The 27313-nt window shown below is 37.0% G+C and overlaps 1 protein-coding gene across 1 annotated transcript; it reads right to left on the bottom strand.

Moving 5' to 3' along the window:
* Nucleotides 1-1694: 1694 nt before the first annotated feature.
* LOC140141604 (uncharacterized) lies at nucleotides 1695-25992 on the bottom strand. The gene is made up of 15 exons (XM_072163516.1): nucleotides 25983-25992; nucleotides 23525-23887; nucleotides 23159-23269; nucleotides 18913-19161; nucleotides 17232-17348; nucleotides 14934-15167; nucleotides 13721-13831; nucleotides 13176-13415; nucleotides 11278-11379; nucleotides 9274-9522; nucleotides 8088-8189; nucleotides 5821-6030; nucleotides 4406-4606; nucleotides 3474-3679; nucleotides 1695-2951 (listed from the first exon to the last, which is right to left on the bottom strand). Exons 1-15 carry the CDS (start codon nucleotides 25990-25992, stop codon nucleotides 2928-2930), a joined length of 2529 nt encoding a protein of 842 aa, XP_072019617.1. The 3' UTR covers nucleotides 1695-2927.
* Nucleotides 25993-27313: the final 1321 nt, after the last annotated feature.

The raw sequence follows: 27313 nt of genomic DNA, 5'->3' as shown, positions 1-27313 counted from the left end.
GTTGACATGGTTTTCCAATGTGCTGTGGTTTTGATGTAGTTTTGAAATTATAAAGTCGTTATTTAAGAAATAAAGGGTAATGGATTATCCTTTACACGCAAATAATGTGTCCGAGGCAGTAAAAACGTAAATAAAGGGTGAGGCGCAGCCGAACCCATTATTGAAACGTTTTTACTGCCGAGGACACATTATTTGCGTGTAAAGGATAATGCTGCACCCTTTATTTATATTCTATTACCACAAAATAGTGCGATTTAAAGAGAAAATATCACATTTTTTGCCCAAATATTTCAAGTTGTTTACCTCCAGGTGGGCGCCTACGCGTAGCCAAAGCGTAAGTGATAGCGAGTATTGCAGAACGCGTTACCAAGCGTAATGCTTTGCGTAGAATGCGTAACGACGCTAATATACTGCATCGCTCTTTGCTGTTCGCTGTGATGCGAGAAGAACATAAAGTTCGTTGCCCTGGCCACTTTATTGCTAATTAATGGTGTTTCACGTGACGCGTTTCAACAAATCACAGTGCGCGATTTTGAATAATGGGTCGTGGGGTAAAAGAATCTGGATTAAGAGGCAATGGCATAGGAGAGGCATAAAAGAAGCCATTTGGGAGCGCATTGAGCAACCATCACTGAACAAGTAAGGGGGACTCCGCTTTAACTTATCTCATGCACGGGACCAGGCCATCGGGACGATACCAAGCCATCTATCACTGGCTAGGAAAACAAATCTTCATGATTGCAACACAGCAAACACAAAACGTTTTCGACATCATTCGCAAAAGGTTATAAAAGGTTGTCAGAAAACGTTTAAATGTCGGGTTATATAAAGGGTATATAAAGAGTATAAAACGTTTTCATAACCTTAAAAAACATTTTTGATAATTAACTGCTCAGCAAACAAAAATGTTTTACAAAAACGTTTGAATGTCGGGTTATATAAAGGGTATAAAAACGTTTTAATAACATTCCAAAAACATTCTTGAAAACTTGATACAAAACATTCTAAACAGAATGTTATTTTGGGGTTGAAAAACATTTTGCGAAAAATGTTTGCCCAAAATATTTTCAATAACGTTTTAAAAACGTTTTCATGACCTTTATCAACCCGACATTTAAATGTTATTAAAAGGTTTTGAAAAAATATTTTAAGAACATTTCTGTGTTTGCTGGGTTCAAATATTTTAACATAATGTTATTTAAGTATTGACACAATATTTGGCAAAAATGTTTGCAAAAATAGTTTACAATAACATTTTTGAAAACATTAAAAATATTGTTGTAGTGTGTTTTCATACAAAACGCTTTAAAACGTTATCATGACCTTTATATAACCCGACATTTTAATGTTATTAAAACGTTTTTACCTAAACCAAAAGCCAAAATATAACTTATCTAAAACGTTTTTAAAACGTTTTTGTGTTTGCTGGGAACTCCTCATTCAATGATATAACGAAAGGTTTTGTCAAATTTAAAGGAAAATGCTGTGTATTTATACAGGAAATCAAACTAATGATAAAAGTTAATACAATTTCAGACGCTGTCCTTATCATTTTACCCAAAGTTAATTTTGAATTGTTGGTGAAAATGATGTCGCATAGGCGAGAGGGAGAGAAAGATAACGTAACAAGCATAATTTCATTTCAGAATGCAATCGAGCCAAAAAGCATTAATTAATTGCAGAGAATTATTTACCAAAAAACATCTAGTTTTCATTATATACCAAAATTGAGAAGAATTGGATTCCAAGGTTTTCAAGAAACATTTTCAGTGATTCTAGATTAAAGATGGAGCTCTGTCAAAATCTTGCGGGTTTTCTGGGACACACTCTATATTTTCTACAACAGTTATTAGGCTAAAAATAATTCAAAAGTGTCCCCTGCTCTAAAACCCATGATACAATTTGTTGTTTTTTGGTATATGTTCAATTTATTGGTCAGGCTAAAGTTATGGCAAACTAGTCTACAAAGTTTATTATTATTGTGAAATGACTTTCAAAACGCGTTATTAATTCCATCTCGCTTATAAGGAAACGCCCAGGAATAAAATACTTCATTAAAGATATTATTCTTAGATATTTTATACGGGGTTTTTGTTTCCTCAATTTCTTGTTCTCAAGCAGTTATGTAAATAAGGCAAAATTGCTTGGTAAAACGAAATGCGCGCGCCCTACAATTGGTTTTTTTTATAGCCTTATCGTATCATGTTATTCTTATAATCATCTAAGGTAACTTTAATATGTATGTACAGCTAACCGCCATATTAGGCTATTCCGTTTACAATCCATACTCCCCCTGTGAAAGATTTTGGAAATATCTTCCACACCCGGGGAGTATGAATTTTAAATGGAATGAACACATTAGACAGCTCCATTTGAATATCATACACCTTCTGAAAAAGAACCTGAATATTCCACAGAGGGAGAGGGAGTTTCAAACGGAGCTGCCTTATGCGTTCATTCCATTTGAAATTCACACTCCCCCTGTGGAAGATATTACCAAAATCTTCCACAGGGGAAGTGTGAATTTTAAATGGAATAGCCCATTACTTCCTATATCAACATAAATAGCTCAAATCCTAATATTCACCCATAACTCTCTTAATCTTTCTTCTTCTCTCTCTCCCACTATATTTTCCGCAACCCTTCACCAACTAAAATGATAATAAGGCCTAAAAAAAATTGTTTGATTGGCGTAACATAAAAAACATTAGGGTAGGTAGGTAGGGATTTTTTTTAGTATATTCAAGGACATTCTCTGTGATAAAATTTCTTAAAATTAAATTTTTTGTTTCCTTGTTGTTTATTTATTTGTTAACAAGTCTAGGGTCGGGCCTAATTTTAGGGTAGGTCGGCTTACGCGACGCCAATCATTTTTTTTTAGGCCTAGGTGTAATATCCGTCGGTGTGTGAAGGTGGTGTGTTCACATTCAGAACATAAGCGGCGGTGCTACCTGGAAGATATTAAAAAGGACCAAATTAAACAATTGATTACAGCACATGTATGTGGATGATTTCATGTAGCTTATGATTTATTTATTTATTTATTTATTTATTTATTTATTTATTTCGAGCATATCTAGGCATTAACAGCTGAAATCTAGGAGATAACGCTGACGAAACTTCGGCCAGGCACAAGTGAACTGGTGAACGAAGGGGATCGCCGTATAGATAGCTGGTCGGGACAATTTGTACAGGACAGTCAAGTGCAGCCAACAATTGGGCTTATTACCCTGATTGGAACCGACTGTAATGAGGTCTTTTATCATGGGTTATATGTCCAGCCTTTATCAGATGAGCCATGGGGAGAGCGGATAAGATTTTTTTTGGTCCTGCTGGAATTGAACCAGGGACCTCTTGCACCAAAGGCAGAGACCTTAACCAGATTATTTATTTAATCTTCCAATTTATCTATCTGCTTATTAAATTATTCATATATTACATTTGTCTATTTATGTTATTATAATATCAATTACCGTCTGTGCATTGCCAGTAAACGGATACTGATTAACGCCGTCGTATGGCATGAGTTGGACCTGTGGCTGTTGCTGTGGCTGTAGTTGGCTCTTCGGAGGATTTATAACATTGCGAAAACAGAGAATTACAATGACAGGCAACCCCACGAGCACACCCAGTAGGGCAATTCCTCCTAGAATGATCCTGATCAGTACTGCACTGTTATCTATTGTAGAAATGGATAAAGTGCAATTTAATCATAGATATCCTTTTAATCATATATGCCCTTTTTAATCTTAAGACTATTCTCCGATCATGGCGATACGTGAATGCTTAGCAAAATAATATACATATAATGTTGATGATTAATATTTTGAAATCGACTTGGCTAAAATGATTGACTCGAACTCGACTTGACATTTTAAGACTCGTGACGCATATCAAATCGAGTCATTGAGGCGTTGAGTCGAGTTATTTGGGATTTAAACCCGGGTTTCTGTCCCTGGTTGAAGGTATGCGGGATGTGTCACGGTTTTAGGGTACCCCTTTTCAGCGATTTTAGTATATCGATGGGTGGGTTTTCAGTGAAGCCCATGTGGCAAATGTGCCCTTAAAAGCGTCCAATTAGGGCAAATTTTGGTGATTTGGGGGAGCTTTTTGTTTAAAAAAATTGGTATACTAATGGGTAGCAAAAACATCAAAAGTAGGTATAGAGAAAACAGCACCCGAAAGTCTGCGTGGCACATCCCCATACAGACTTATTTGAAGACCTCCCCCCACCCCACCCTCGGGATTTCAGACTCTTGTCGAGTCACGACTCTTAAAGTGGCGAGCACTCGACACTCGAGTTTGGTGTAACTCGAATACAAGTCTGATTGTATATAGGTATGCAGTAATATTCATAAAAAGTAATAATAGTAAAAATTTAATAGTGAAATATAGGCCTACGTACCTTCATGTTCTTCTACACAAATCGGTGGTTGGGGAGACCAGAGAGCAACATTTTTAGCGACAAGACTGCACGTCAGTGTTGGTGTCCCAGCTAATCGATAGCCAGTATCGCAACTGCACGTTACCTGTGAATCCACGTCATATTCGTTTTGGAGTGGTACCACCTTACCGTTGGCTAATTGCAGCGGGGAACACATGATTTCTGCGACAACAAAAATGGCTTGCGACATTATCAACATAATCTTTAAATATTGTGAAGATTTCTTAGATTTAAATAGAATGGTCGACTGGTAACCTCATCCCCAGCTTTACTGCATCAAGATGTTTTGGTTGCATTGGGAAATTGCGATGTACAATAAAAAAAAAAAAAAAAAGGATTTATTTTGATTTCACAAGCCAAAATGTGCTCAAAAAGGTAATCCATTTTGTACTTTTGCTCTTCAAATAGATCTATTTGTCTCTCACATGACAATGGGTTGGAAAACATAAGCAAATGGCCCATGACTCCTGAAGAGAACGTGTGTTCCACGTCGAAAATGCAATAGGTTTAAATCACTTGTTACCAACATATGTGACGTCCCATGTCAAAACTAGACACTTTTGGGCAGGTTGGGGGGGTACGTGAATGGGGGTCGGCTATGCACGCATGTATTCTGTTGATACGACCTGCATGCAGAAACACTATACTACTGGCTGAGTGTACCAGTCATAGCAGGGTGTGAAATATACAACAAAGTCCGATGTTTATTCTCAAATACATTATGGTGTAAATATAAGCATTTAAATAATTTGACAATAATTTGAACCTGAAAAAATTGAACATGAAACTTCATGGGTGATTTTTCAACATATTTGACTCTTTGATAAATATTGGTGCTGCAGCCTTGGAGCTAAGGCAACATAGCGCATTACTTTGAAGTTGGTAATGGGTAAATTACACTGCGGCTTTCTGGTTCTAAACCCTCGATATAACGAAATAACGTTACTCACGAGTTTGGCAACGGTAGCCAGCATATCCTGTTTGGCAAACACAATTGTTACCTTTAGTGCATTCACCCAATTGGGTGCATTGTGGCAAATGTGCCCCGTCCAATTAGGGCAAATTTGGGTGATTTGGGGGTGATTTGGGGGTGCTTTTTGTTGAAAAAAATGGTATACTGATGGGTAGCAAATACAGCAAAAGTAGGTATAGAGAAAATCAGCATCCGAAAGTCTGCGTGGCACATCCCCATACAAACTTATTTGAAGACCCCTCGGGATTTAAGAATCTTGTCGAGTCACGATTCTTAAAGTGGCGAGTACTCGACACTCGAGTTTGGTAACTCGAATACAAGTCTGGTTGTAGGTATGCAGTAATATTCATAAAAAGTAATATAGTGAACATTTGATAGTGAAATATAAAAAAGGCCCACGTACCTTCATGTTCTTCTACACAAATCGGTGGTTGTGGAGACCAGCTTGCAGGCCAGATAGCAACATTTTCATCAAGCTTGCACGTCAGTGTTGATGACCCAACTAATCGATAGCCAGTATCGCAACTGCAGGTTACCTGTGAATCCACGTCATAGTCGTTTTGGGGTGGTTCCACCATACCGTTGGCTAACAGCAGCGGGGAACACATGATTTCTGCAACAACAAAAAATGGCTCGCGACAACATAATCGTTAAAAATGGTAAGATTTCTTAGATTTAAATAGAATGGTCGACTGGTAACTTCATCCCCAGCTTTACTGCATCAAGATATTTTGGTTGCATTGGGAATTTACGATGTACAATTACGCGGCTGGAAAAAAGGATTCATTTTGATTTCACAAGCTAAAATGTGATTAAAAAGGTAATCCATTTTGTACTTTTGCTCTTCAAATAGACCTCTTTGTCTCTCACATGAGAATGAGTTGGAAAACATAATCAAATGGCCCATGACTCCTGAAGAGAACGTGTGATCCACGTCGAATATTCAATAGGTTTAAATCACTTGTTACCAACATAATGTGACGTCCCATGTCAAAACCAGACACTTTTGGGCAGATTATCAATTTTGAGGTTTTTACATAATTATCTTAAATAGAATGATATTATTTTATTCCACAACGCCGTTTTCCCCAATGAAATCGGACATTCCTAAACGAAGATATTGAGTTCGTAATTTATGGTATTATCAAATTGGAAATTGAGATATCGGCCTTTAAAATATTATTGACAATCTTGAGAGTAGGAATTACCTTGAAAAATGTCTCAAAAAGTACAAGATGCCAGTTATATTCCTATCTAAAACTATCAGACAATATTTTAAACATTAATAACATCACAAATTCACCCGGGCAGATTTTTGGCTATTTATCCATTTACGATCCTGCCCAAAAGTGTCTGGTTTTGACATGGGACGTCCACATATATATGTTGCTCCAGCACATATAAACTTACATATTTGAGTTACATCAACACTAAAATAATTGTTGATGCCAAAATGAAAATAAAATTGAATTAAAAAACAAATGATATTGAGGTTTGAGAGCCAGAAAGCCTTAAGTTACAATCACGTGTTCCCACAAAAGGAGCATGAAGTCGCAAGGGCACTCTACAGGGTGTCCCATAAAAATTACCAAGGCGAATGAATTTGGACATAAGTCGAGATATAGATATCAGCGTGTAGCCCATCTTATTCTGCATCTAATACAACAAATTTACTGGAATCGGTTGACTGATTGCAAGTTTGAAAGAAAGATCTTTCAACACAATGGTTAACTGTCAACGGGCTTCATATTTTGTTTGTTCTGTACAATCCTTTTCGTTCTTTTTAAACAATCTGTTTCTTACAAAACACTTAATTAGGTTTTGAAAACCTGCACGATATTGAAAATAAAAACTTGCATGTAAGATGATGCTCGGTACTTGTAAATATCTTTTTTCGTTAATGTTGATATAAATGTTGCATACAGAATTATTGCATAAAGAATTCCAGCTAGCTTAAAAAAATTCTCACACAAATTAATGTTTAATGGTATCAAAAATCACACGTAAAGCTGTAAACACTTGATCATTGTCATTCTTGGCTCAAATGTTCTTTGGAAAGTTAAAATATAACATATTTGCACAACCTAAAGATTTGAAGCTGGAAAGCTTCCAATTGCAGAAATCAAAGTTTTCTCGGATAAACTGTTATTCATCTTCAGTGAAAGCATGAATGACATAACACAGTCGGATTATAAAATAGATAGATAATGTGGACTAAATCTAAATGGAGATACACAACTTTAGGAAGCGGTGAGCGAGTATGAACAAAGCGCCTGTTGATCAAACTTGGGATGACTGCATTGATGTGCGCATTATGTAATCGTTAATTTCCTCGCAACCAGTCAACCGAATCAAATAAAATTTTCGTATGTGATGCACAATAAAATAAGCTATGCGCTACATTTTAATTTTTTTTTGATTCTGATGTCTATTTCTTGACTTACGTTCAAATTCATTCACTCGGTAATTTTTTTCTGGGACACCCTGTAGAAGATACAATCCATTAAAATGACAAAATTCATAGGAAAACGAAAGACATTGTGGAGAAAATATTGATTTTTGAAAACCAAAGCAATGCGGCTACTTTATGCTCAATTTGTGAGAGCTGGTCATAGTGAGTTACGGCTTTCTGGTTCTAAACCCTCGATATAACGAAATAACGTTACTTACGAGTTTGGCAACGATAGCCAGCATATCCTGTTTGACAAACACAATTGTTACCTTCGGCGCATTCACCATTCTCACAATCCGGATCACAGGATATTAGTTCCTCTGTTGAAGCAGATATTATATTTATATGATATAAATATTGTATAATATCATCAAGTAATTTGTTTCGCTATAGGAACTCACAAGTTGATATTCGCTCTAACAAAATTCTGATGTACCACAGCACATTTTGAATTTGAGCCAGTATGTTAGGATGCGAAAACAACAGTTGACAGATTTTAATAAGCACGATGTATCGACAATATCATTTACAAATGGACCTAAGATAGCGCCTCGAGACATTTTTGTATTCTGAATCACGTGATTGAGATCGTCCAGACATGACAAATGTGACTCGATTTAGTCCACTCAGACTAATGTCGTCAAATTCGAAATTGATATATAGCCAGAAATAGGTTAAGGGATCTAAAATGAGCGTTTATTGGGTTTCGACAGTATTTTTTGCGGGACATGAGAGCACCTCAGACCTATCGAATTGCATTCTGAATACGAAGCATGTCTTTCTGATACCAAATAATTTTCATTTTTGAAAATCACAATATAATACAAATTTTATGACAAATTATAAAATTTGATATTTTTCAAATTTTGATATATAACAGTCCTCGAAGTAAATTATATAAATCTAATGATATACTCTTAAAGTGTATGGCAGGAGAAAAAGCCGACGGTCAATTGAAAATTTTGACCTTTCATATTGAAGATATGGATTTTTTTCCCAAAAAGACCTAATTTTTTTGGTGTTTTGGTAAAAAAATCCATATCTTCAATACGAAAGGTAAAAATTTTCAATTGATCGTCGGCTTTTCATCCCACCTACATACACTTTAAGTATAAATCATCAGATTTATAAAGTTTACTTCAAGTACTGGTAAATATCAAAATATCAATTTTAATGATTTGCCATAAAATGTGTATTAAATTGCAAATTTCAAAAATCAAAATTATTTGATATCAGAATGACATTCTTCGTATTCAGAATGCAATTCGATATGTCTGATGTGCTCTAATGTCCCAAAATAAATACTGTCCAAACGTTCATACCCCAGCCCTTAAGGTTATCACCGGCCATTTGTAATCTTAAGGATTTATTTTAGCTTTTATTTATTTTTTTTATATGACTTACGATTGTTTGATATAATAACAACATGTACTCGATCAGGATATCGAATTTGACCATTATTGTTGATTCCGCTATACGCGTCATTTGGTTGTAAAACCAGTGATAATTCTTCATCCTTTTCATACAAGGTGTCAACAGTTGCACAAATTTGAAGCTCTCGTGAATCTTGATTGTTATCAAACTCTATGGCGGAATTAATGGACGGAATCTCATAGTCACTGGTATCGGCACTTGATGGTTCAGCAGTAACACCTGTAAAAAACCAAGACGATACAAGTTGTATGTTTTTCTTTTGTGAATATGATAATAGAGACGATACTACCCATCTCCAAATACGCACACTAAGGCACCACGTCCAAATATACCAAGCATCCGAAATGTGTAATAGGCCTTTTTTCAACATTGAAACTTTCGGAAAAGCAGGCCACATGCATCAGGTGAGAACGCAGCGTGATAAAGCATACGTGAGCGTCTTTACACTCGCGTTCACATATGCGCTCGCCAGTGACTCTTATTACGCAAAGCGAAACTAAAGCATTTTCCACTCTGATGTGGTAGTGACATCATTGCGCATTTCATTGGGCGCAGCTACAAATCGCTAGTGTTCGCGTAAAGCACTGGCGCACACCGACATCGCCTGGCTAGTAATTACTTTGTCAGCAGAGATACTAAAATAAATACCCGGGATCGATACACGTGAATTTGCTATGCACGAGTTTGATTATGAGAAGAAAATCTTTGGATACCGGGGTAGAAAATGATGAATATCTCCCGTAAATGATTTCGTATAAAGAAACCAGATGTGGTTCCTTGCACTTGAATATATATTTTGAACAGATATGATAGTCGTTAGCTTGCGTCTTGAGAGAGTAGCTTGCGTCTTGAGGCAAAAACTGACAATAATTCTGATTTATATGTGCCGAATTATATAGCGCAGTGTATAGGCCAATCATGGAGATGATCTAAAAGCATATGACCTATGGCTTACCATACTCGACTCGACACACAGCGAGGTCAGTCACCGAGTTAATCGGGGCTATTGTCAGTAGCCTTAGTCAGATGTCCTTCGGCCCATTATGCGACTCAAAACTATTAAACAGGTCGATACAAAATGGCCATGCGTGGCGGTGAATTCAACCTACCATGGCGATTTCTGCCATGAAGATATCGGGGCGATGACACTGTGTGGCGTACACATGTACATATGCGCCCGCGAAACAGCTGCCTCAATGCTTTGACGTCACTGTCACCCGTAAAAATTCCAATAGAAGAAAAAATAAGCAATAATTGTTCTCTGCGTCTTCCTTTCTTAACCCAAAAAGGACCACGTTTTGGGCCAAAATAGGGTAAAATTGCAAAATACCAATATCCACTCTCATTTTGGGCTCAAATAGCCTGAAATTTAAAATTAAATGCTCGTCTCCCCTTAAATTATAATTCTTTTGCCTTCACTGAGCAGACATGTTTAAATGTTGGGCTACCAACATGCAACATTTTGTATGTAAGGGGAGGAGATATGACACGCACGTCGACGGGGAGGGGGATTTCCCGGGGGGATTTCTTGGCAAGCCTTCAAAGAGGGCCACATTGGTTACGGTCAGTAATAGAAACAAGCCTTTAGGTATCAACATTTCATGGGCCCGCAGGGTGGGGTATTTTCTCGGGGATTTATTCAAAGGCTCACCCTATTTCAAACATAGTGTTTGGGCACAACATCCTTTTTGGTCCTATAGCGTATCGGTGCCCGTGTAGGTACCGATGGCACATTCTATCGTATCCTGAACATTTTGTACAATACATTCGTTTTTTATTTAAATGACAAAACACAACGCAACTGTGAATTATTGTTCTTGATACAATTTATTACATCTCCAGGGAGTAACCGGGCACCGATAGTTCTATAGGACCAAATTTGATGCGGTGCCTTATTACCTCAAATTACATCATACTCGCTGCGCTTCACTGCATACATGCCATGATACATGTTTGAATATGACAGTTACTTACGAATGGACGACTCTTTATCTAGGTATCCGCATCTGAGTATTTTTACTGCAGTGCATCGACCCTCCTCTACTCTGGCAAATATTCCTTCAAAATAAAACTGATCTGTAAGTGAAATATAAAAATAAAATAAATAAATGTAGATATTTAAATAGCGCTCAATGCCGTAAACAGCCTCAAAGCGCTTTACATTTATTGTTACAGGCTGTATACAGTGTTACAATTAAACAAGACAACACGTTTAATGAAAATGTGAATCAATTAGTTTTGAAGAGCAAGACTGAGTATTTCAATGAAACTTTGGCTAATGCTAATGCCAAATCCATGTACAGTCCTCTAAACACACTTCTTAATACATCTGTTCAGAAACTACCTGCGTGTAGTACAACATACTGCTCTTAGTGAGCAATTTTCAGATTATTTCTGTAACAAGGTCTTTAATATTCGAGGTCTAAACTTGATAAACTAACTTCTATCGTTAATGTAATGTCAACTGCTAATGCCAATGGTTGTGATGACACGCAATTTCATGTTCCAATACTTGATATGTTTGCTGATGTTAGTGAGGAGGTCAAAAGGGTTATCTCAAAACTTCCAAACAAAACATCTCCTCTGGACCCTATCCCCACGTGGTTGTTAAAACATTGTATTGATATTTAGTTACCGATTGTTCTGTATATTATCAACAATTCATTCAGAGTTGTGTCTTTTCCCTCTGTTCTCCGTGAGGCTGTCATATTCCCATTGCTCAAGAAACCCACTCTCAACCCGGACTTACTTAAAAACTACCGCCCTGTATCAAACCTACCCACCCTTGGTAAAATATTAGATATATTATTCCAGCTGTGTCAAGGTTTAATAAACATCTCCATGAAAACAATCTCACTGAAACCTTTCCGAGTGCTTACAAATCATCTCATCAGATCTCATAGCACGGAGACAGCCCTACTTAGAGTAAAAGATTAGTTGTTTGGTTATCAAAAACTTCATTCACCCAATGGAATTTGGGGAGCTGCACAGATAATTGGTGGATGTTACATTCTAAATGCGGATTGGTGTGCGCCGTTCGGCAGCAACCTAGTTGATGCGATCTGATTGTGATGATTCACCATTGCAGCGAAATTACAGCGCTTTGAGTCCTCTAAGATCTGGTGAAAGGCGCTTTATAAATCCAAAATTTATTTATTTATTTATTTATTTAAAAGACGACATGCTTAATGAGTTGTATAAAGGTTATGCAATCATGTTGGTTCTTTTAGACCTCTCCTCTGCATTCGATACAATTGACCATAATATCCTTGTCCAGCGAAGTATGTGTCCTTGGTGAGTATTCTAATAAATGTCCAATGCAATATGGTGTTCCCCGGGGGTCTGTTGCAGGTCCACCGATTTTCATGGCATATGCTTAGCCATAAATCCCAAAAACGTTTTTTTGGCCCACGTAAAATAAAAAATTCTTGGGCCAAATTTTCAAAATTTTCAAAATTTCAAAAAAATCATAAAAAAGCCCGATTTTCGCCCAAATTTCAAATATTTTTGGTGAAGTTAGTCGAAATTTAGAAAAATGAAAAAACGGCTCCTAGATATTTTTATATAGTTTTTAAAAAATAAAAAAAAAAAAACCCCGTTTTGGGGGATTTTGGGCCAAAAATTAGCATTTCGACCCAAATTGGACCTCACAGATGAACTTATCAAGTCTTTGCCATTATAAATATTTATACTTTTATATACTTTACACCAACAATTAAGCAGTTATGAGGCCCGAAAGTTTCCATAATTCCAGGGTTCAGACCAACCTTAAGCACACAAGGTGTAAAAGCTAAGAATGTCTCTGAACATGGCTTTAGGGAGAAGGGACAAAAAGATTATCATACATGGTAGGAATTTAAATTATCATTTACCGTCATCATCTTTGATAAATACAGTCGCATCTGTTGAACAGATATCCACATTATCTACATAATTCAGCTTGTGAAGACTCAATTGGAAGCATTCATCGGGCTCTTTGTTTTGGTCGTTGATAATCGTAATGGTTTTTGTGACAGAGGTCTGACCTGGTCCAAATAAAATTGGCATTGGGAAGCTTGGTAACCCAATGTAATCCTGCTCTGATTTGGCATCTACATCAGCTGTGGTAAGACCTGTAATAATAAAGTATATTTTATTTGTGAAAGATTGCCTTTACCTGTAATTTACAGTTTGGGAGAGGCCCTGGGGATGACGCCAGGAAACTCAGCCGCAAACGCCATGCAAACCCGGAGGTGTTGTTCAGAAATCACCGGTCATGGAAAGACATTATGTGAGCAGGGCTTCTTCATTATTTTAATGATATAAATTTGTGTTTTTTGTTTAAACTGACTTTTTAACTTCATATTATCCTGTCAGTCTGGTCAAAATTAGGCAAGGTTTGGAAAACAAACAAACAGACAGAAACAAACACACTTACCAATCTGTACAGCATCCTTTACATTTCCCGATCGCCATAGGGTGACACTCACTTCTGATGATGACTCGAGAACAAAATAATCGCCTGGTGTTGCAAACTCGACACAACTTCCTAATAACAGACATTATTGTTTCATGTCAAATAATGTCTACCTTGAATTCGTTTAATCACTTAAACAAAATAAAAATAAATGTCGGTATTTATATAGAGCCTTATCACAGATCTCGGAGTGTTCAAAGCGCTGTAATTTCGCTGTTATGGTGAATCATCAGATCGCATCGACTAGGCATTGTGCAGCCGGACACCAGCGCAAACCCGCACTTTGATTGTAACGTCCACCAATTACGTATGCAGCTCCCCAAATTCCATTGGGTGAAGGAAGTTTTTGATAACCAAACAACTAATCACCGATTTTTTGAAAGCAGGAGGAAACCTGCGAGCTTGGAATCGAGATAAACCAAGTGCATCTTATGGAAACACCACGGGAGCACTGATTTCACAAAAACCTAGTGGTCAAATGGCTCCGTTTTAGCTGATAAAATGTGGGGTTTTCAAGTTGTTTCCCTCGATTTAAATATCAAGTTATGAATGGATTTCGCTTAAACTTCTCAAGGGCTGTGAATTTACCCGATGTTCACGTAATGTAAGGTAGAAAAACGAAAACTGCCTCATTCTCCTGTGAGATTCGATGAAAGGGCAAAATGTGACCACTTTAAACTTCAACGGCCATTATTTCAATTTTCATTTTCTCGGTAAAATGACGATTTAGGTACGCGATAACTCAATAAATATAGCATCTATAGGTAAGCAAATAATTTATGATCATCGTAAAAAGCATGATCAACTCAAGAAACCGTTTTCTTATTTTTTTAAAACCAAATCTATATTTATATTAAGATTCATTGATGTCTTGCCTTTATAAACATTTTAAAATGTGTACTTTTATATGTCTTGCGCGAATAATTACAAAGTTATTGCACTTTTACTACATGCATGTCTGAGAGTACACAGCAGCCTTAAATAACGTGTAATGATGTTATTAAAACCATCAATCGACATCAACCGGTGTTAGAATAGAGCGCCATACACAAACAATGGTGTCTGAGAGATCAATTTCTACATCCGGTGTTTCAAGTAGTGACTTTAAAGTGACGTCATTTAATAATAGCTCAAATACCACAAGGTTATCATAACAAAAATTTTGACAACTTACCTTTCCTATCATGTATAGTGACAAGAGTCGTGCAGGGTTTACTGATAACATCGTTCTTGTCAGATACTTCATCAATGGATAATTCCAAAGTTTCAGGATCTTCTTCGAAAGTATCAGAGTTGATATCAATAGAGACTTCCTTAGTGGTTTCGTCTTCATCAAAGGTGACCGACAACGATGTTGGGGGTGTATAATCAAGGCCATCCTGAGTAGTTATGTCTCGTAAGGAAAGAACTATAAAAGAAAAGAAAAGATGAAAATAACTCAACGATTAAGCGGATAGTGTAAAGGCAGACATGAGACATAGCATGCTGAAAGAAGGACATTTTAGCTACATTGTATAGGTCTTACGAAGTTTTTAAAAACATCGTTAAGACCTATACAACTTAAACAACTTAACATTTGCCCGAGTTAGAACTAGCTCTAGTTCCTCGTAGCTCTAGTTCCGCAAAGCGGCCAGCAAGGCGTGCAACGCCAGAGAGGGCTTGTCATGGTCCCCTACGCACTGATGAACAAGTGCTAGCCTGGGTTAGTTAATTTAAGGCTAACCTTATCAAGTAAAATGAATTGGAAGGAAAATAGGAGTCATAAAATGATCGCGCATTCTTTGTACTTACAATGAAAACTTTCACCTGCTACGCTAGCCTATACGCTCACCTTTCCAACAGGAGCTGCTTCTTGATCTTTTTTGAATAATTTGGTTTTGGTATGTGTATGCGAAAGGGGGTGGATCATAAAAGTTTTCAACCAGAGATAGTGTGGGTCATTAAAGATTTCAACCCGCGACAAGGGGTCATAACAAATTGACTCCGGTCACCGACATATACATGACCCTCTTCCGAAGAAAATCAGGAAGTTAGATACTATACCTTTATAGAAACAATGGCAAAGAGGTCGGTACCCAGCAAACACAAAACGTTTTCGACATGATTCGCAAAAAGGTTATAAAAGGTTGTCAGAAAACGTTTAAATGTCGGGTTATATAAAGGGTATATTAAGAGTATAAAACGTTTTCATAACCTTAAAAAACATTTTTGATAATCTACTGGTCAACAAACAAAAATGTTTTACAGAAAACGTTTAAATGTCGGGTTATATAAAGGTTATAAAATCGTTTTAATCACATTCCAAAAACATTCTTGAAAACTTGATACAAAACATTCTAAACAGAATGTTATTTTGGGCTTGAAAAAATAATTTGCGAAAAATGTTTGCCCAAAATATTTGCAATAACGTTTTAAAAACGATTTCATGACCTTTATATAACCCGACATTTAAATGTTATTAAAACGTTTTGAATAAAACATTTTAAGAACATTTCTGTGTTTGCTGAGTGCAAATATTTTAACATAATGTTATTTAAGTGTTGACAAAATATTTGGCAAAAATGTTTGCAAAAATAGTTTACAATAACATTTTTGAAAACATTTTAAAAATATTGTTGTAGTGTGTTTTCATACAAAACGTTTTAAAACGTTTTCATGACCTTTATATAACCCGACATTTTAATGTTATTAAAACGTTTTTATGTAAACCAAAAGCCAAAATATAACTTATTAAAAACGTTTTTAAAACGTTTTTGTGTTTGCTGGGTATACACAAGAGTCGCGTTAGTGTACTGTACATGTTCACGTAACCGCCTCAACTCATTTGCATAATTTTGGAGGTGGGCTGATCGTATTCTGATTCGTCGAACATCTAATTTGCATAGTTTTGGAGATTTCCATATTTGGGTTTACCTAATTAATTATTAATGACCCGGACATCATGACGTCATAGAGCTTGTTACTGGTCCGATTCGAAACACGAAAAGCATTTGCACTTTTCTTTCCATTAATGTTATATCATGAAATACCATATGCCGGAGGTGTTAGTTTTTTATATAAGGAAAATATTCCTGGCGATGACCCCATGTTGCCAATGGCTAAATATGCTGTATTAGTTCTGGAAAGGGTCCGGCGACGGTCCGCCATTTTTTTCTTCAGATTTTGAGATCATTTAGTAGACTTGCTTACCAGTCGTTTTCATTATCCTAACTACAGTTTGCACATTGAAAAGTGAACTTCGACGTACGTGGTGCGAAAAAGTCTTGTCGTACCTTTTTTGATTCATTTACATGCATGTTTCAGCCGAGACGGTTACGTTTGCGGCCACGCAGCGGTATACAGATAAGCGCATCTAGGATTTACTAAAGTAAAACATCTTTGATCAAAGCTCAAAGCACTGTCATGGCACCACCATTGGGGCACATTTAGAAGTGGCTTAAATGTCTTTAAATAGTTAAATTATTATAGTTACCGATTGTTGATTGTCTACCAATGTCTCCACTTCTTACTACTTTTATAGTCACCGTTTCCGTCTCCCCTTGAAGTGGCTCAGTTACAGCATAATCGTGATATTCGAAAGAGAACAGAGCTTTAAAAAAAAATCGAAACCGTTATCAGTCGAAGGTTAGAAGATTAGGTTATGAAACCGAAGCACCAATAAATGGTGCCTCGGCTAAGTTAGCAGCACGTCAGTAATTTTGTGTTCATCCATTCGTTTATTTATTATCATCTCAATGCATAGCATCATTCTATAATAAACACAATAAGACCATTTTGCCATCTTTGTTCTCTTTTTACTGCACTGGAAATTAATTTTGCATCAGGAATCGACGAGTCGCAATTAATAGTTGACAGAGGGTTCATTCCCTCCTACTACGCCACTGCAGGCCACTCCCTCATTTCAAATATATAGTTTTGGTTTCCCTATTGTTCAGAAACCAAAAATCAAGGGATTAAAAAGTAGAGCTGATCTGATCTGCAATCATAACACTATTATGCTGGGAGGACACAGTATAGGGTATATAACCAGAAGTATACAATAGCCTATTGTGCTAGCATAATTATTATCATGATTGATATCGGAAGTCTATCCCGCGGCGACAGTTGATGCTCTCTGTCGAAGGTAGGTGGCATATTACACTCACGAGTTCTAGGCCTAGAAATCATATACATGCGCGTATACTGAAGGATGGGGTGGGGTGGGGAATTTGTTTGTTTGTATGAAACATAAACGATGCATGGAGATGATTTGATTATGAATTAGTTTATTATCCCCGGAAGCACAACCCATACCTCGTTAAGAGGGGGCTCCCTCCTATATAACCACCTCTTTCCTAAATTACCCCTTTCCCCTCCTCCTCCCCTACATTCGATATCTTCATCTCGAGCTCTCCTCCCCTTCTCTTTCACTTCCAATGCTCTCTCTCATATGTTTCTCTCTCTCCCGGCCCATATCCCCTTGCCCTCCAACCCCCCCCACACACACACACCCCAATCTTCTCCCTCTATCTTCTACTTTTGCAGTAAAATTGCTTCAGTAAAAGTCATTAGGTTATTAGAGGTCATATAATGGCCTTCCATCGATTCTGGTACATGGGATTAAGGACATGAATCGATTTTGTTTATAGCACCTATACAATTACAGTAGTGGCCCCTTTGTAATGTCGAATGCAAATATTTCGATGGTCTATATATTTTCACAGTGAAATCAGCTTAGGCTATTTCGTAGTCTCAAGCCAATGCTTTCAAACTAAATCAATGCTTTCAAATGTAGACTGTTTTGTTCGACTTCTCTGCTCGTGAATATTGCACTGCGAAATTTAAACATTTCTTTTGTATACTTAGATCAGGTAACTCGAAAATCCTGTAATTTTATTCGTCACACCACTTATAAGAAACTGAAACCAAAACCGAAACTACCTGTCACAAATGTTTAGTTTTAAACAAAAGGTAGAAACAAAGAGTTCGATATCTTGTGATTCAAGTGGTTAGGCAGGACAATAGGAAACCACGTGACCAAAACCAAAACCAAAACTAAAACTATATATTTGAAATGAGGCACTGTTAATTAAAACATTGCTATTAAAACTTATTTTCTAAGATAGTGACCGCGAACGATGGTGACTGCTAGTCATAGTAAATAAACAACTCACACTTTTGATGATCGTGTATTGTTACAAAGGCTCTACCAGGACGACCAATTTTTCCAGTGCATACAGATGGGTCGGGATCAGTAGGATGGTAGAGCTCGACAGCAAATATCTCCGGTCCTTCTACTTCACCGTCACACTTGATGGTAATGTCCACAGTTTCCTCTTCGGACCCCATACCGAAGACGATGTTACCGAGAGTTATGGAATCAAAATCATCTAAATTCGTGGTTAACGGGATTGTTGAATATTCTGAAAGGTAACATGATGTTGTGAAAAATATACAAATTTATCAAATTCTAGAAATACATAAATCAAATTCATCTTAACATTGTGGAGAGTAAATTAAGGTGACAGAGTCGACAAATTATAATTAATTTCAGAATAGGACCCAACATAATTGAACCCAATGAAAAGTGAAGGTGAATGAAACTGTCATCGGATGAATCACTTTTCAGGACGTATAGAGAGACTAATGCTTCACGGAGCCCGTACTGACTAACGATTGTCCTAATCTACTGGATAAGCTACCGGGTTAATAACCTTAACTCCACTTAGCTTCTATGAGTGAATGTTCTTAGTCATCCAGTAGTTTCAAACAGAGTTTTGGAATTAAATCTAATACTGGAACTTACCTTTTGCAGCTATTGTGACGTTGCGTCTGGAACCACCAGACTTCATCAGGCAACTGACCCGCTGGGCTGGTCACGTGATAGACGACTAGGTCAACATGGTACCCTGACATCTAAGGTGTATAGGAAACCCACACATACTGACCATTATCAGTTTGGTTCCCACCATCCATTCGTACACAAGTTAGGAGTAATTCGAACTCTCCAATATAGAGCTGAAGTGACTCTGAATAAGTTCCCGAAGAAAAGGACCACATTAAGACAGCCCTTAATAACTGTGGTTATCCGGACTGGGCCTTTCTCAAAGACACCAAGAGTAAGGAGCCAAAGACCGGAGGCGCGAGTGGTCAAACCAACAGAGCCCGCATTACTACACCATATATTTCGGGAATCTTGGAACGCGTGAATAACCACTTCAAATCCTTCGGAATTTCAACATCCTTCAAACCAGTTAACACGCTTTGCGGGACACTTGTGAATGTAAAGCACAAACAGTAGAAGGACAAACGCTCAAACTTAGTGTACGGGGTTGTCATGGTTGTGTGCGGTGACACTGATTGCTCAACGGCTTATGTTGGAGAAACCAAACAGGCGCCAAACTCTAATGCAATTTCTTGCCTGCATATTTAAAAATATTAAAAGCCAACATGACATGAACCGACAATCTTTTCATAGTTGATCAATCAATATAATCCACGGCTCCGCGGGTACCGTCAATTAGATCAAAGCACAAAGGATGATTTGTTTAATAAACCCAAAGGCCCTTTTCAGGGCCACCCTACCTTCCAATAAGAGAAATGACTTTGTTCCCATGTGTCCTGTGTCGCTTTCATTTATTTAATATAATAAAATAACCGTGTGTATATCTTTCGAATTTCATTACTCTAAAGGCAAGAAATTGCACCAGAGTTCTTTTACCTTAAATTTATTCAATGAAATTTTCAGACTCTTTAGGCAAGAAATTGCATTAGAGTTTTATACTAGTTAAACATGTTGAAATGACTCCTTCGGCAAGAAATTGCATTGGAGATTTTCAGCTAATTAATTTAATCTTTTATATTTGACTCTTAAGGCAAGAAATTGCATTAGAGTTTTCTAGTTCATTTTATTTGTAATTTTAATCGGACTCTGCAGGCAAGAAATTGCATTAGAGTTTGGAATTTAGTTACACATTTTCTCAGAAGTTTAGTTTAATCTATTATATCAGCATAGCATATAAGTTAGAGAATTCAGATACAGCCTAGAAAGTCATGATATTTCGCCACGTTAATTAAAAATGCAATTACATATTAAAAGCCAACATGACATGAACCGACAATCTTTTCATAGTTGATCAATCAATATAATCCACGGCTCCGCGGGTACCGTCAATTAGATCAAAGCACAAAGGATGATTGACAGGTTATTGATTGACATGTCAATTAGTATACAAGTTATACTTGTAATAAAATAAGGTATTACAAGTTAGTAATTACCAAGGAATTTCCAAGTTGGAAATTATATTTATATAATTAATATATTAAAATATCCCATAGTTTTATTTTATTTGATTTTTAATTTTAACTATCATCGCCTATGACAATTTCCGATTGGAGGCAGGTACTGTCCAGGACCTATTTCATATTTAATATTATTAATGACGAAGCGCAAAACTCCGCTGTTTACCTCCATTTAAAGGACACTCAATTAAAGGGCAGGTCTATTGCAAAAACAGGTTTATCTCTATTCGAAGAGAATAATTATTACATTACAAGTTGACACTTGTTGCAATTTTTTGTGCGTATTTCTCCTGAAAAAGGAGAAATTGTGTGGGTAAAGTTCAGCCTCGTACGTGTTCTTCCCCCGTTTGAAGCGTACGTGTTCTCCCCCCCGTTTGGCTGATGACGTAGGTAAATGAAGCGGGCACTATACCATGCTCTCATCATACAATCACTTTGACCAGTGACATTAGCAACAATGCGTTGTACTATCACTTACCATAACAATGCTGCATAACAATATGCACACTATTGTTCTCATTTCGGGAACAAAGCCCACACAGTATTGTAATATTTCATCCAACTGAAACTATAGCATTGCAATATACAGGGAAATCAGATACATGAGTTTGTGGACTTAACACGGTTTATATGCTAGTCTCAGATGAAATTCTAAGCTCAAATTATGTATTTATTTTTTAGGCATAATATTTCTAATGATATTGATATACATATGAATTGTAATATCACAATTGTCTAATATATAAAAAAAGAAGCGGCTGATTTTATCCATATGTTTAAAAACCATTAAATTTGTAATACTTCATTTGGATTTTTTTCTGTGAACAACAAAAGTATACGTTCTGTCCATTGAGAGCGTTTATAGTCCCTTTCCTCAAAGCGGGCACATCTCATTTCATGACGTCACCGTTTTTCTAGGCTAAATCTGTCTCGTTCGATGGAACTCACCGTTTAAGTTGGTTTTTGCGGAATATCAATTTTAAACGTCTTATTTTCTTAATAAAGGTGTCATTTTCATTGTCCTCATTATATTAGCTTGCCAGTGATATGATGTTGTTTTTGCAATAGACCTGCCCTTTAAGAACGAGCAGTGACGAGGAAGTCGTTATTCTTGATAAGGAGGAACAATGGCATAGGAGAGGCATAAAAGACGCCATTTGCGAACGCATTGAGCAACCATCACTGAACAAGAAAGGGGGGCTGCTTTAACTTATCTCATGCATGGGACCGGGCCATCGGGACGATACCTAGCCGTCTATCACGTGTCCAGCCCACCGGGTCAGTTGCCTGATGAAGTCTGGTGGTTCCAGGCGCAACGTCGCAATAGTTGCAAAAAGTAAGTTCCAGTATTAGATTTACTCCAAAACTCTATACGGCTTCTATATTTTCAAGAAACTCGCAAACCTGTTTAGGCATCGCAACTATATAATACGTATTGTTTTTGTTTTTAAAATCGGTTGCATAGGGGCAGCCTTTTAGTCTGAGGGGGCAAAGCCAAATTTTCGTCCCCATTTGTCAATTCGCCGTCTCCCTTTTATCCCTAAAAATTTCTGTGAGGGGAAATCCCCCATTCCCCTTGCTACGCCACTGGTTGCATATACAAATCAGAGTGGGGGCGGGCAAAAAATTGCTTCTAAAAATATAACCGAACAAACCTGAATTGATTTCACACCTCAGCCCTTTCTCCCCTCACACAGCAGAGGCCAAGCAAACATAAAACGTTTAACTGAAAACGTTTAAATGTCAGGTAATATAAATGGTATAAGATGTTTTAATATCATTAAAAAATTGTTTTGAAAGTTACGTGTTGACTATTATATTTATTTGACAAAAATGTTTGCCGAATAATATTTTACAATAACATTTGGACAACATTTCTGAAATGTTGTTGGTGTTTTTTCATGGAAAATATTTAAAAAGCAGTTTTCATGAAAAGGTGGGTATGGTGCACGGACGAGGACACAAAACACACCAAAGGTCAATAAATGATACAATATAATACCTTGAATAAACAAACAAACAAATTATAACAACAAATCAGAAACTGACAGTACTTTTATCAATACAAAAAACACGATATATGTTTTTAATATATTGAATTTGCCATTTTTGTCTTACGTATGGTTTTAGCTGCAAGAACACCGGTTCGTTTCACAGTCAATGGCAGACTTATGTCGCCGTCAGCGCCCTCTACGACGTCAATGTGTTCAGATATAAAGCAAAATTCATCTGAAAGGAAATTGAACATGTTGAAGCTAAACATTTTTGCAAACATACATTACACGTGTAATTTACATATGTGCAATAAAAAATTTGGCATAAATTTCGTAAGAGTCACACTCCATTATGTTGTTCCACAATTCGATTTATGCGACTTCGTAACATACTACTAAAATACAACTGAGTTTTCAGTATTTATCTTTTTTTACTTTTATGCATTTAAAAACGCTATAATTGGTTGATTTTTTTAAGTGTTTAATTTACCATCATTATCCACGATCTTAACTTCAAACCCGTCTTGCGGGTTTGAAGTATCCAGATAATCCCGGTTATTTTGAGGTCTTGATAAGACGGAAAAGACCTCGTCACCTTCCACGTCACAGTCATCAACGGTTTCGATCGGGATGTAATCTAAATCGCCTTGACGGCCGAAGGAATCAATATCTTGAAAAATATCAATTTCGTAATGCTCTACCTGCTGCAGAGCCGAAGGCAGTCTCTGACCATCGTGTTCTATCACAAGTGGTCCGTAGTCTTTACCAGAGGTTGCTTTATTGGTGCCGACAAGGTCTGGGTCTCCAAAAGTTAGTCCTTGATCTGCCAGACTACCATCCCTGGTGTAGAATACTGTAGAAAATTACAATACATGTAATAATATTAATAATGATGATGATGATAATAATAATAATATGATGTGACCAAAAATGACACCAACCAAAATGTTAGATACAAATAATGTTTGGAATGAGATTCTATATTCGATATGAAATTAGTATAAAAATATTATATAATGTTAGTAGAGCGTTCTTAAAAAAAGGTCAAGAACGTTTTGTCCACATTGGCCTATCTTACGTGTTAGGTAGATTATAGTGCCCCAATCAAAGTTTCCTTCCACACACAATAGAGAGATTGCGATGTTACATACGTGGTGCGTGGCACGTACGTTGGCCTGTGCGTTTATACGACGTTGAAAACGGTGTTAAATATTGCTAAAATCTTGGTTCCAAACTAGATTGTGCTCATTCGTCACGAAGGAGAACAAGGCGTCTGGAACAAAGACTAATATCTGATCCCTTATCTGATCTGGTCGATAGAGGGCAATGTGATTGAAAATTTAATGGTACCGAGTCCCTGCCTAATTCAATACAATGATTTAGACTAAAAACAAAGGTTAGTATGCTGCTTCAACTGAATTGTATTTTTGTGCTTCCCAAATATTATAGTTGCCCAAAAACATATATTTTGGTAGATTAAGGACCACTACATCCATATATCATGACTTTACTTTCAAAATGAGAATTTTTCGTGCTGAAAATTAGGCACGTTGCATGAACTTCGACATGTCGTAAAATCAGCATATTTTCACGTAACACGTGCGTTTTATACGACGTTGCTGTCCACAATGTGAAATCGCAATGCCATTTTTATGCGGAAAGTATCACACACATTTCAATGGACAATCTCTGCGTGTGAACATTGCGTATAAATGCAGTCCATTTTTAACACATCGCTGTACCTTTATTATAATGATTTGTTACAAACAAAAGGGATCATAATGATAATTAGACTCTCCTTCGTATGTTCATTATCCTTGACTGTCTTTAACATATTGTAAAATGGACAAATTCTGTGCATTTTCAACGATGTATCTACGTTAATTTCGCACGTTCAAAATCTTCAAAACTGGCTAAATACGTGACCTTGCTTCGATACAGGAGAGTGGTTTTGAATAGATCGACGTGCGTCCGATCACTGCGTTTGGAAATCGCAATATATCTCTATTATAAACAAAACAGTCTGGACTCAAATTTTAGCTAATAGAAAGAGCTTGTGATTACCAAACGCCGTGATCATACGCCCTTGTAACTATTCAAAACCACTCTCCTGTGACGATGCGAGGTCTCGAATTTAGCCAACATTTACGATTCTGAAATGAACGTGCTGGCGAAGAGGGAAATATTCAAAATGTGTCCGTTTTACAATATATTAAATGGAATCAAGGATACTAATATGATCCATATTGTTTGTAAGAAATTAATATGTTAAATCTACAGCGATGTGTGAAAATTTGACTTAATTCAAACGTTCATACGTTGAGGTTGTCCATTGAAATGTGTGTGATACTTTCCGTATAAAAAATGACAGTGCGATTTCACATTTGGGACACCAACGTCGTATAAAACGCACGGTTGACGTGGAAATATGCTAATTTTTACGGCATGTCGAGGTTCATGCAACGCGCCTAATTTCACCACGAAAAAGTCTCATTTATGTTAGTCTTGGTTTTATTCGAAATCAAAACCATGATATATTGAAGTAGGCATAGGACCCGGTGACCATTAAATTTCAAGCGCGTCGCCCTCTATTGACCAGATCAGATGTTAGTTTTTGTTCCATCCGCCTTGTTCTCCTTCGTGACGAATGCAATCCAGCTTGGAACCGAGACTATCAATATAAAACGACGTTTTAAACGCCGTATAAACGCATGGTCCACGTAGCGCGTATGTAACATCGCAATCTCTCTAATACCAACTCCCACTGCTTATATCCCTCTCCTAACGTTATGCGCATAGACACTCGGACTTCCTTATATTGAAAATCAAAATTGCAAGATATACAATTACGTTTTCTTCATAAAAGTGAGCAGCTATTAAACATGATTAAGTACATAATAAAAAAAACAAGCCCCCAGCCTCCTACCCACACCGTACACAACCCATACTTGTACGCATTTGTAAATCTTACATCCAGTAGACGTATCAAGATAGATATTGGAATAATCATTAAAAGTATTAATATATTCCACGGTGTCAGTTGTCGCGTGAATCCATACGGTCTCCCCTTCACCATAAGAACAAGCTGGCTGGAAAACACCAGTAAATGGGTCTGCCGCATCACATGTCAACCGAGCTATAGAGGTGAAAATTGGAAAACAAGTGTGTGCGATTAGGACTAACAATATAATAGGAATAGAAACGGCTCAGCAAACACAAAATGTTTTACAGAAAACGTTTTATTGTCGGGTTACATAGAGGATATAAACATGATGCAAAACATTCTGACATAATGTTAGTAAGAGTTGAAAAATATTTTGCAAAAATGTTTGCCAGAAATATTTTACAATAACATTTTGTATTCTAGTCTCAGATTAAAAAAATGTTGTTGTAGTGTTTTGCATATAAAACGTTTTAGAAACGTTCTCACGACCTTTATATAACCCGGCATTTAAATGATATTAAATCGTTTAGAACAAAACCAACGTCATAAAAACATTTTTGTGTTGGCTGGGGGAAAATGAATAGAAAAGAGTTTAACAAGAAAAAACACCAACATCACACACCGACATCGCCTGGCTAATAATTATTTGGTGCAGCAGAGACACTAAAATGAATACACGGGATCAATACACGTGAATTGCTATGCACGATTTTGATATCAGACGAAAATCTTCGGATACCGGGTTAGAAAATGATGAATATCTCCCGTAAATGATTTTTTCTCAAGAAACCAGATCTGGTTTCATACATTTGAAAATACGTGTTGAACAGATATGATAGTCGTTAGTTTGCGCTTTGAGAAACGGCCGTGAGTCTTGAACTCAAAATCTGACCAAAATCGCTAATTTTATATTGCGTTGGTCCTATATGGACTACAGCGCGCAAGCTATAATCTGCACTCACTACAGTGTAGGCAGTATGACCATTGACCGCAATGTCGTATACAAGCTTGCTCACACAGCGAGAAATCAATTACCCCGGCTATTGTCAGTAGCCTTAGTCAGGTCACTTGGCTAATTATATGAGCTTATATGCGTCTCATATTCGGAATAAAATGACCTTTCGTGGCTGTGGATTCAACCTACCATGGCGATTTCTACCATGGAGATATCGGGGCGATGACACTGTGCATCATGTTCTTTGGTTATTTTGTGGAAGGAGTGCGATTAGGAACTAGCATTACCAGCTGTAGCGTAGTCAGCTTTTTTGGTAGTGAGCAAAATAAAAGTTATTCCCGGTTTTGGTGGGGAGGGGCAAAAGACGAACAATTTTCCGC

This window comes from Amphiura filiformis, chromosome 19, assembly GCF_039555335.1.
Source record: "Amphiura filiformis chromosome 19, Afil_fr2py, whole genome shotgun sequence".
Taxonomy (NCBI): Eukaryota; Metazoa; Echinodermata; class Ophiuroidea; order Amphilepidida; family Amphiuridae; genus Amphiura; species Amphiura filiformis.
The sequence above is the reverse complement of the archived record's forward strand: the minus strand, read 5'-3'. Positions and strand labels throughout refer to the sequence as shown.

Bases quoted from the DNA above. Each gene is read 5' to 3' on its own strand.
- LOC140141604 (XM_072163516.1), bottom strand. The intron at 13,832-14,933 runs GTAAGTTGTCAA...GTCTGTTATTAG, and splicing joins CACTATACATGATAGGAAAG to GAAGTTGTGTCGAGTTTGCA. The intron at 4,607-5,820 runs GTACGTGGGCCT...TTGTTGTCGCAG, and splicing joins TTGTGTAGAAGAACATGAAG to AAATCATGTGTTCCCCGCTG.